An 11791-nucleotide genomic window follows, 5' to 3' on the forward strand; every position below is an offset into this window, starting at 1 on the left:
ATGACTTTCTTTACAAAAACGACAAGCACTATTACCAACCTGTTATTTAAAAAAAAAAAAAAAACTATTCTGAAGAGACTATGTAAACTCGCAATGTGAATTCCTTTCGCTTTTATTTGATAAATCTTTAAAGATACGCACCATTAAATTGGTGACATTTGAAAATCAGCATGGCTGCACAACTTTGTACAACCAATACTTGTCACTTTTGTGTATTTTTACAACAAATTGTTATTCCCAGCTGTCCACCTATTCACCACAAGTGATTTTCAGTTGAGCACTCCACCCAGAATGTCCCCATCACTCACTGACTCAGGTGTTGAAAGCATATCATGTTTGTCCGTAAACATCTTGACGTGAAGGACTCCTCCACTCATTGTGACAGGACTTGGTCTGCACACTCACAGCTCAGCAGATAACATCAGCGGGTTATTTGGACAAGGTGGCAGGCCCTCGTGGGCCCTGAAGTACAAATCAAAGTGTTAGAAGTGTGGGAGCGGCCCTCCAAACAAAGCGAACAACCGTTATTGGATTATTGCGGCGTGAGAGTGCAGGGAGCAGCCAGAGGAGCCGCGTGAAAGGAGATGCTGCAACAGTGGACTCGACATCTGCAGATGCTGATGTTGAGCAGACCGTTTGGCTGGAACAGGAAATTTTGATTTATTGCAGGAAAACATCCCACAGAAAATGACCACCAACCTGGTAAGTTTGAGTCTCAATACTGTCAGTTTGAAGAGAAAAATTGATTCTATTTTTTTTTATAAAGAGAAACACAAACACCATGTTTCAAGCAGTAAAAACCTTTTTGAAAGAGCTTTGACTTAAATCCCACAAGATGCACTTGTTTTAGTATGTTTTAAGCAGTTTCTGGGCATTTCAGATGCAGCTATGTTCAAAATAATAGCAGTGTTTTTAAAAAAGTGAATAAAGCTCAAAATCCTTATATTTTTTATTTTCTTTCATTAGGAACGCTGCACATGGTATTGCACAACAAATCATGAAGAAAAAAGTATCAATATTTAATTACTTTACAGAATATGAAGGAAAAGGTGATATTTCTGTGTTCAAAAAAATAGCAGTGTCGGCATTTCTCATTACAAACTCAAATATTTACTAAATAAACTGAAAAAATATTAACATTTAGCAATCCTGACAATTAGTTAACTAATATTTCGTTGAATAACCCGTTTTTGATAAGTGCTGCACATCTGTGCTGCATGGAGTCAAAAACCCAGGAAGATTGGACAACCTTCAACAATTCCTCTGCATTTTTGGGTTTTGCCTCAGAAACAGCAAATTTTATGTCACACCACAAGTGCTCAATTGGATTAAGGTCCGGGGATTGGGCTGGCCACTCCATAACCTCAATTTTGTTGGTCTGGAACCAAGATTTGGCTCGCTTGCTGGTATGTTTGGGGTCATTGTCCTGTTGAAACACCCATTTCAGGGGCATTTCCCATTTGGCATAAGGCAGCATGACCTCCTCAAGTATTGTGATGTATCCAAATTGATCCATGATCCCTGGTATGCGATATAAAGGCCCGACACCATGGTAAGAGAAACAGCCCCATATCATGATGCTTGCACCACCATGCTTCACGGTCTTCAGAGTGTCCTGTGGCTTGTATTCAGTGTTTGGGGGTGGTCTGACAAACTGTCTGCGGCCCTTGGATCCAAAAAGAACAATCTTACTCTCAGCAGTCCACAAAATGTTTCTCCATTTCTCTAGAGGCCAGTCGACATGATGTTTGGCAAATGCAATCCTCTTCAGCACATGTCTTTTTTGCAACAGTGGGACTTTGCGGGGGCTTCTTGCTGGTAGATTAGCCTCACATAAGCGTCTTCTAATTGTCACAGCACTCACAGGTACCATCAGACCGTCTCTGATCTCCCTGGAGCAGACCCTTGGCTTAGTCTTTGCCATTCTGACTATCCTTTGGTCCATTCGAATGGTAGTCTTCCGTTTTCTTCCACGTCTCTCTGGTTTGTCTTTCCATTTTAAAGCATTGGAGATCATTGTAGCTGGGCAGCCGATAATTTCCTGCACTTTTTTATACGTTTTCCCCTCTGCAATCAACTTTTTAATCAAAGCACGCTTTTCTTCTGAACAATGTTTGGCACGACCCATCTTTCATCAGTTTTCACAGAGAATTGCATGCACAACATGTGCTGGCTTCATCCTTAAATAAGGGCCACCTGATTGACACCTGTTTCTTTCACATAATGAATGATCTCACTGATTGAACTCCACACTGCTATTTTTTTGAACACGCCCCTTTTACTTAATTAGTCAATTACACAGACCCAGGAGTATTCATATCATCAAAGTTGGGTCTGTTGGTTCCTCTGACTTTACTACACCTGCTGGTAAATTACTTTCCATTTATTATTATGTTTTATACCAAAAACAGTGATTTATCTGGTTAGTCATGTTGGACTGCTATTATTCTGAACATAGCTGTATGTGATTTTGGAACTGAGTTTTGTATTTCCTGCCTTATAATAAGACAAGGTCTAATCTGAAAAATACCTGCTTAACATTCCTGGTTTATGTACGTTATCACTAATAGTAAATGAAGATTTATTCGCTGCAGTTGTATTTTTTTCCTCCCACAGTATTCAGACTCAGTTCCTTGTTTCTCCCATGAGTTTGACAAGAGGAGAGTTCCTCCTCCTGGCCGGGCAGATGTTAAAGCCCAGTACATTCACCATGTGGCCCTGAAGCCCCCGCCGGAGGTCAGCCACACTCCAAAGGGCAAAGGTAAAATCCTCCATCTTTCATAACACTGTCATGTTCAGCCGCATCTCAGAACATTACAATACAATGGAAATGTCCCCCCACGATTTCATTTTAACTTCTATATAATTGTATTCTTTTTATTTTAGCTCATAAGTCATTAACTTTAATCTACACTACCCAAAAATATTAACACGTTTCAAGCCAGCTGATGTTTATCCAAGTATTTCTTTTAACATAAGGCAATTATAATCATGTTTAAAACACTTTTTAAAGTTTGACACTTTCTGTGTATGTCTTACAAACTTTGAAATAACTGCGAAAAGGATGAACTTTTCAATGATATTTAAAATTGTTGATAGGAACCTATAGATTATTTCATGTCTTTCTCCTGAAGATACAATTAAATCATAATCACACGACTGTGGAAATTTAGATAGTGTTGCACGAGATAATCATTTGAAAAATAAAGCATACATGACGAATATGATATTTTAAATAGATTAAATGACTGCTGTGTGTGAATGAGTGTCTGGAGTCACTGCGTGTTGCCTCCCCGTCAGATTTGAAGCAGAGGTGTATTAAGATCACTGTGGCTGCTGTGATCTCCCTGCTGCTCATCCTGCTGCTGGCGGGAATCCTCCTCGCTTACTACTGTGAGTGTCATCGCTCTGCTCCGTGTGGCAAACTTGAGAGAGGTTTCAGTTTAAATAGAGACACAAGCCGTTTTGCTTCCTGCAGTCTCCTCCTCCTGCGTGCACGGGATGCAGTGTGGTGATGGCAGCTGTGTGTGGGAGTCCCAGTGGTGCGACGGCGTGACCCACTGTCCTTCGGGCCACGATGAAGCCGACTGCGGTAAACCGCCCCATGCAGGACACAGACAGTCATCTACTTACTTCAAAAATACATTATTTCACAGTTAAGAAGCTCATTCTTAGTCTTAGTCTTATTCTATAACACATTAATTGCATACATTGTAACACACAAAACTGCAGCATTTGAGTCCAGCAAATTTAAAGACCTTTTACATAAATCACTTTAGATAAAACAAAGATTCCACCGTGTGCAGCTTTAAAAAGGAGCCACACAGAATATCACAAATACACCTTGAGTTTTGCCCATGAAGTTTATGTCCTCATTACAACATTGTTCACATGTAGCCTGAAGTGAAACGTCTGTGTTTGTGCTCAGTGAGGGTGCTCGGCTCTACTTTCCTGCTTCAGATCTACTCGACGAAGCTGAAAGGCTGGCGGACCGTTTGCTCTTACGGCTGGACCGACCAACACGGGGACTCAAGCTGCCAGAGCATCGGCTACAGCAGGTAATGAGCACAGGCATTGAACTCGAGATGGGAGTCGCTGCGTGGCAGGCTCGTCTGTTTCAATGTGTTCATCATGTGGTCCTGCAGGGGCACGTACTTTAAAGCAGGCCAACAGACGACTGCCTCAGACAAGGGATTTTTAATGGTGAAGTCTGATTTCAATCCTCATGTATCTATCCTGCAACAGGTCGCCTTCAGGTGAGTCGTTTATCCAAAAGAAGTCAAAACGCACACATAAAGATCATTGTAACAACATTATCTCCTCATCTGCAGCAAAACGTGTCCTCACAGTAATGGGGTGACGTTGCAGTGCACTGGTAAGTTATCATGTCACACATGAAAAAAATGATTTTTGTCCTTGTTTTGCACTTGTAGATTTTCGATTTCTTCTCTGCAGGAAGTTTCTGCCAAAATGTCCCTTTTATTCACTTTTACTTACACGTTGACGGTTTGACCTCATTTTCACCTGCTGCAGTGAACAACATCCTCCTTAAGAGCCGTCTCCTTTGCAGATTGTGGGCGTGGGGTGAACTCCAGCCGGACCCCCGGGGGCGCCGCGGCCTCTCCGGAGTCCTGGCCTTGGCAGGTCAGCCTGCAGTTGGCCGGCTCTCACCGCTGCGGAGGAGCCATCATCTCTCCATACTGGATTGTCACTGCGGCACACTGTGTGGCGAGGTGAGTTCACCTTCACAACACATTTCTGAAGCGGGTTTTGTGCTCTGATCCGAACCGAACCTGCCGCCCCAAATCCTCCTCCCCCTGCAGGGCCTCCAGCCCTGGAGACTGGGCCGTGTATGCTGGGATCCTGGACTCTTTAGGCACCTTGTTTCACCCCGCTCATACTGTGAGTCGCGTCGTAGCGCACGAAGGCTACGACAGCCTGACTCACAACAATGACGTGGCTCTCATGAGGCTGTCCAGACCTCTGGACTTTACAGGTAAATTAAAGCACAGAAAGACTGAGGAAAAAATAATGTTTGAAACAGTTTTAAGACTTTCATGGTGGTTTGTGTCAGTCCAGGGAGTTCCTGCTATTATTTTAACACCCTAATTGTGTTTCTTTAAAAGGAAATGCTTACACTTTGATGTTGTTACACCAGTGTGTGTTAACGTAAAGAAATAGTCGTTTCAACCGAGTTTAAATATCACCGCAGTTTATATCTGGCATCTTCTGCATTTCTTTTTGTTTCATAGAACACTCGAATGCAGTCAAAAATGTATTTCAGGATCATATAAAAAATTATTTTAGCTCTTGGATTGAGTGAAAGATCAACAAGGAGCTGTTAATTGATGCTTTTGTATAGCTTCAACTTGACTTCAACAAGACTTATAACAGCAGGTTTGTTCTTTCGTTTTGTAGACTCCAGTAAAGTTGGACCTGTGTGCCTCCCAAACGTTGGCCTGAACGTCACAGTTTGTCAGAATTGCTGGATAACCTGGTTTGGTCGTGTCGTGAATGGAAGTGAGTCTCGTGTTTTTAATGCGGTTGCCTCATTGTATGAATGCAGAAATAAACATAGACCTGAAAAAATACTCTCATTAATCATTTTCCTATTTAGCTGTAGGCATGTCAAACAGGGTCCATTTCAACTTGTAGGGTGATGGCTCAAATCATAACAAAATACAGATAAAACATTAAAGTGACTTGTTTCAAATTTATTCACACAGGATTGCACTGTTATATTGTATAGTGGGCGTAACACGTTCAGAGAACTGAGTCCTGAGCTGAGAGATGCAGTTAAAAACTCCCCATCAAATCCTCACTATGACGGTGAATTGTGATAACATGTGGAAAGTGAAGAAACAAAGCTTTTTGTCAACTTTCGTATCAAGAGTCTCAACACTGCAGCCAGATTTCAGATCTGTCAGCTGAAAGAGCAAGAAGTCATTTATTGCATTTTTTTGAATGCAATAATTTAAATGGAAAATACAAATCGCAGATGGAAGAGACACGCTTTCATTTGTTTGTTGATATTTTATTGAATTTTGCAACAGAATGCATAATTGAAACATAAATGAATAAACTGCATCAACTGATTCTAAGTTGATTTATCCTCTGGGGAGCTCAGTGATTCAGACAGAATAGACAACAATGACGCCTGAGAACAAAGATGAGGGAAAGCTCAGTGACGATAGCTACAAAAATTCCTCAAGAAGTGGCGACGTCATCAAAGAATTACTTTGAGGGTGAATTTAAAAGATAAATAAATAAAACAAAATTCATGCTGAAGACTGAAAAAATCAAAAGAAGCTTCATGCTTCTCTGAACATTAACCCGAAAAGAAACTGATTTTTTTTTTTTTATCAATTTGTTTCCATTTGAAGTCTTTTGCCACAGTGTATGTTAATGCTACCACTAGATGGCGACAAAGTGCTGTACTTGTCGATTGTGACCTTATATCCTCGGACAGTGGTACCAAACATATGGCCCGGGGGCCAACGCTGGCCTGTAGTGCGGCCGAGCCCATCAGATGACCCTGCAAAGTGTACAATTTACAAAGAAGAGAGTTTTTCTCTTTTCAAAACAGAAACTTCCGTTTCTAATTAATTCACACATGCACAACACTGAGACCCACGCGATAAATAATTGATACATCAGTGAAAGCTGGAAGCAAGTTTGACACAAAAAACCAAGAGCGTAACTCTAAATGGCAAAGTCATAATCAACTTTTTGTAGAAACTAATTGATAATTTACTGACCAAGGCCTAATAAACATATAAATGTTCTATGTGTAATTTAATATCTCTGATATGAGATGTGTAGGACAGTACATGTAAATAACCACTGTTGTCACTACTGTGATTTATATTTACAGCACATCATTACTTCAAAGGAGATTTCCTCTATGCGGGTTAATAATCACTCGTGTGTCTCTTCCACAGACGCTGTGTCTCTCCGCCTGAAGGAGTCTCGGGTGTCTGTGGTCGACGCTGCAGAGTGCAACGGCCCCAATGCCTACAACGGTCAGATATCACAGGGGATGTTTTGTGCCAGAGAGGGAGACACAGGAGACAGTATGTGCCATGTAAGACGAACACAGTGTTTCTTCCTTTGAGCTGCGTGAAAACTATCTTTAAAGACTTAAATCAGAGCAAATAAAAATCAGTGTTTAATGAATGGTGACATTATATGTGCTCACATGACATGCCACTGGGGGTTTGTTAGTTTTATTGTACAGTAGAGTACCAGCCATGTACAAGTGTGACTCCCATCAGGACACAGTATCACCGCCTACAGGTCTATTTCATCTGGGTTTGGACTATGAATACAGAATCAACTGATCCTGTGTAGAACAATGTATGCCAATAAAGAGTGCTCAGAGTTTTTCCAGCACAGGCAGAACAGAAGCACACAAACAGTTTCTGTTCAGGGAAGAATTCAAGGCATTTGCACGCTTTTATGTAATTTGCTTTGCGGCAAAGTCAAACAATATCAGCATTATGTTCTTGTGCATGTTGCCGGCTATAAATAAAGCTCTATTTTATAACTAATAACAAAGCATTGATACAGTTGCTCCAACAATGAAGAGTAAGTTCAAATATGGAGGAGGCAGCTGACTATGATGTTGCAGTTTACAGAAAAGGCCCTCAAAGTACCCATATGCTTCTTCACTGAAATTAATAGCTTTGTCTATTTAACTCTGAAGTCACTCTAAAGTCCTGGACAAAGAAAGTGTATGTGTAACAATCTGCATTTCACTGCTGTCAGCTCAGTTTGTCCTCCGCTCTGCCTCAGGCGGACAGTGGCGGCCCTCTGGTGTCCCTCAGGGACGGACTGTGGTGGCTCCTGGGTGACAGTGTTCGGGGGCAACACTGCACCGGGCAGAATAAGCCAGGTGTATATGGCAACATCTCACACACGCTCAGCTGGATCTACTTACAGATGAAGGTAAAAATGGACAAAAGTTCTATTCATTTCCAGTGGATTTTCTCCAAAAATGTCGTCACACAGCTGGCACCATATTGGGGTTTTCTGAGATGAGATCTTCTTTTCTCCAGTGACATTTCATGCTCCGTATGTCCGTATAATTATTTGTATTCATTAAGTCTTTTCAGAGGAACAGATGTTATACCAATGTTTGCACATCTGCTGCTCCAGGTACTTCAGCCTTCTCGAGGCTGGATGTAAAAAAAAAAAGTCTTCAGCATGTCTTTGACAAGTGCAAAGGGTAATACATGCTTTAACAAAATGTTTGATTATTTTTTGCTATTCTGCCCTGATGGTTTGGTGAAATATACAAACTTTGGATTCATCTTTGTCCCCAAACTAACCTTTTGTTTTTGTTCAATATGAAATGTGCACATAGATAACGTTTAACCAAAAACCACATAAAAACCCACTTGATAAATAGAACATACACATTTGCTTTTTCTTTTTTCTCTTGACAGAACCATCAAGATGACGGCCTACTGGACCAATGATGATCAACGTGAGATTCACTTTTTATCTGTATTACTAAATTATAATCTACTGGAAAGTGCTGTTTTTGTAAAATTGGTGTGACATCAGGTGAAGTTAATACACTTACAAGTATGATTTCTTGTTGCCTTGTATAATTCTCGGTGCATTTAAGTGCCTGTGGTTGATTCTCCGATCAGCCATAACATTAAGACTTCCAACTCGACATTTTTTTCCTGACATATGAGAACGACCATTAACTTCTGTATCGGTTTGAGTGACAGCACTGTGTCTCCATTTCTTCTGAGCTACTTTTGACAAAAACTAACCACTGCAGAATTACAATAACCCACAAAAACCTGCACCTTCGTTGAGTCTCTGGTACAATTTGACTCACAATTCGAACTTGCACAAATCATTCACACTGATCCAAACAAAACGTTCAATATTCACTTTCACTGTAAGTGGTCTTAATGTTATGGTTGACTGGTGTACTCTGTAAATAAAGAATGCATTTGGTAAATATTCAAACTTTCAGAGATGTCAAGCCATTAAATGATACCATGAGTCCACACAAGAGTTCACATGGTGTTTGTCCTGCTGACTTTCAAAATATTTATTCATTCAAAACAAATTACATCTTTGATTTGTCACAAGTTAATTTATGTACAGCACAAGTACAATTTTGGCACACGAACAAAACAAAACAAAACACTTATAAATAAGTGAACATTCAAAGATTCAAGTGTACCTTCAGTTCAACTAGTTTCTAGCCTCAGCTTCTGACGGACAGCAACATATTGGTGAAAGTCTCACTCAGGACCGACTTCGTCAAAACCCAACGACTGTATTGCTCGCTGTACAGTTTAATCCATCTGGCGCGAGGAACGACCGCGAATGTGCAGAAACTGATAAAGCGTGACTTATATCATTATTGCTCACAGACCAGACAGCGTTTGCTGGAAAGTAAACATTAGTGTTGAGAAGACCGCAAGTCGTTTCCCACGTGTCAGTTTCTTGAAATCCTTTTGCGTCCGGACAGTTCAATTTGTATGAAATATGCAGTTTAAATACCCCCTGAATGTCTACCCTAAAAAGCAACGATTTGGAATAAAAATCACATTCAACAAAAATTCAATACAAAGCTGAATGTAAAGATTTCATAAAATTACAATAATATAACAAAATTGCTTCAGAGATCTGGAATATACTGATCTGTCGCTCTGCATTACACTGTTGATCGACTTCAGAAACAAAAGTGCAAGTCAGCAGAGTGAGTCTCAAACTGCTGATGGTGATTATCAGTGATTCTGGAAACACGTGTCTAACTTTTAATACGTTTCCAATGAACAGTGGCCATTAGAGCAGCTTTTTCCTCACTGTCGGGCTTTAGCTTCACTCCACAGAAGACCGGACAACAACTCCAGCAGAGGAGAAGGCACTAAGGAGCCCGATAAGTCGACTTATCAAGCGTAAAGGCACAGTTTATGAGATGGTATGCCGGAGATATGTCACACAGTTCGTCAAGAGAATGACATCAGTGTGCTAGAAACATTCTACTGTGTCCTGAGTGACCGTGTGGGAGAAACTGGTCGTTCTCTTCTGGTTATTGCTGGTATTTATAGAATTGTTTCATAGTTTGGTTCCAGAACATATTATAGAAGGTGATAGGTGACACACTGCACCTGCTCTTTGTTCGCTCACATTTTAAAACGTCTTCACACGCGCAGTGAGAGTTCAGCGCCGACAGCCGTCTGGAGAGAAGGGTTTGGGAGGGTGTGGGTTCCCTTTAGGAGGCAGCTCCTCCGTCTGTGCTGCCGCCTCCATGGGCCACCGGGAAAGAGTGCACCGCCAAGTCTTTCAAACATTCGGAGTCGGGCGCCACCCCCTTCTCCACCACTGTGGACGGGCTCAGTTCGCTGTCCACCGCCCTCGCCCGTCCCTCCCCTCTCAGTCACTTGATGCGATGGCGCACCAGCGACGACTCGTCCGTGATCTCCCCGGAGCGGCTCCTGCGCCTGCACGGCAGGATGAGCAGCAGGAGCAGGATGACCAGGACCATGCCGCAGACCGCCATCAGGGTGTAGGAGATCACCCACAGGAGAGGCTCCCTCACGGTCCAGCCCGAGCAGTCGGCGGCCACGTCTGCGGCGGAGAAGGGTCCCGCGATCTCCGACAGAGCCACGCCGCCACTCACTGCAGGGCAGCACAGGATGAACGGGTCAACACAACGCCGAGCCTCTTACGACCGTCATTATTTCCAGCGAACGTGTGCAATGAAAGAATTTCAACTGTTGATCTCTTTCAAATCTGAAATATGGCCGCGTGTTTCCCCACATTCTCAGAAGTGGAAAATTATGGAATATATGTTATGACATACATATTTATCATTTTTCATTAGACTCAGATCACTTTCTAAATGACTTTATCAGCCAGGCTACTTGCAGTGTAATTTTCCTTAACTGGTAGGATTTGAAGCATTGCCACACTCACCACAGAAACAATAAACCCTTTAAATCGACTGCTTTTTATGGAGTAGCATATGACAATAATTTAGGATCAGTTACAGCCATTAGCTGTTAAAATTTAAAATAGCTTCAGTTAGACCTCTGACGTCACCCTACATTGATTCAGAAATGAAAGTGGCACTATTGTCACAAGTGTGCATCTTTAACCTTCAGCCAACACCCTATCCAAGTGTGAAAAAGAGAGCAAAGAGGCTCTTTGTACTTTAAGAGTGGTGAGTTTTTAGTATAATCACTGAAGGATCAACTTTTCCTGGGACATTTAATCTTCCAATTCTCATTTTAAGTAGACGTTTTTATTTTGTATCTAAAAAGGAAAAACATGTTAAACAAACTTAGCATCAGAAACTCAAAATCATATCTAACTTCACTTTAATGAGCTATTATAGGTTAAAGAAAAGCATGGATGAACTCCCATTACATGAAAAAAAACCTCTCATTTTAGAAATAAAGACTATTTCAGAAGTGTATTTAAAATAACCAAATTAATGTTTATATTTCATTTCATCACATAAGCCTCACATTATCAACATGCCATGGCTTTGTGTCGTCCAATTACATCACAGATGCAATATTTCGCAGGAACATATGTGTCATCTCTGATTCAATTTTACAGTTTTATTCACAGTTTGATATTATTACAGCTGCTTGTGGTCTCTATTCTATGTCATGTCCATTCCATCATAGCAAATGTATTAAAAAGCTGTAAAATGTAAGTATTTTTTGTATACATTTAGAAAAATTATACCTATTAATGGTACTGGTGAGCCTTTTATGTTTTTCTTTATCAATTTCACTTTAATTGACTG

At 41.1% G+C, this 11791-nt stretch overlaps 2 protein-coding genes across 2 annotated transcripts in view; one reads left to right on the forward strand and one right to left on the reverse strand.

Moving 5' to 3' along the window:
- Positions 1-687: 687 nt before the first annotated feature.
- Positions 688-8480, forward strand: LOC308137707 (transmembrane protease serine 2-like; the record flags this gene model as incomplete). The annotated part of the gene is made up of 13 exons (XM_080506493.1): positions 688-702; positions 2617-2761; positions 3301-3393; positions 3479-3592; positions 3929-4058; positions 4146-4256; positions 4332-4375; positions 4571-4733; positions 4824-4996; positions 5419-5520; positions 6942-7084; positions 7795-7947; positions 8448-8480. The coding sequence occupies 13 exons, from the start codon at positions 688-690 to the stop codon at positions 8478-8480; spliced, it is 1419 nt and encodes a 472-aa protein (XP_080362619.1).
- A 563-nt stretch (positions 8481-9043) lies between these two features.
- bace2 (beta-secretase 2) overlaps positions 9044-11791 on the reverse strand; it is a 13728-nt gene continuing 10980 nt past the window's right edge. The window contains exon 9 of the mRNA XM_080504252.1: positions 9044-10696. Coding sequence (XP_080360378.1) covers positions 10412-10696 — 285 coding nt within the window. The 3' untranslated portion in view covers positions 9044-10411. The remainder of the gene's footprint in view (positions 10697-11791) is intronic.

This window comes from Blennius ocellaris (assembly GCF_963422515.1).
Source record: "Blennius ocellaris genome assembly, chromosome: 2".
In the NCBI taxonomy this organism is placed as follows: domain Eukaryota; kingdom Metazoa; phylum Chordata; class Actinopteri; order Blenniiformes; family Blenniidae; genus Blennius; species Blennius ocellaris.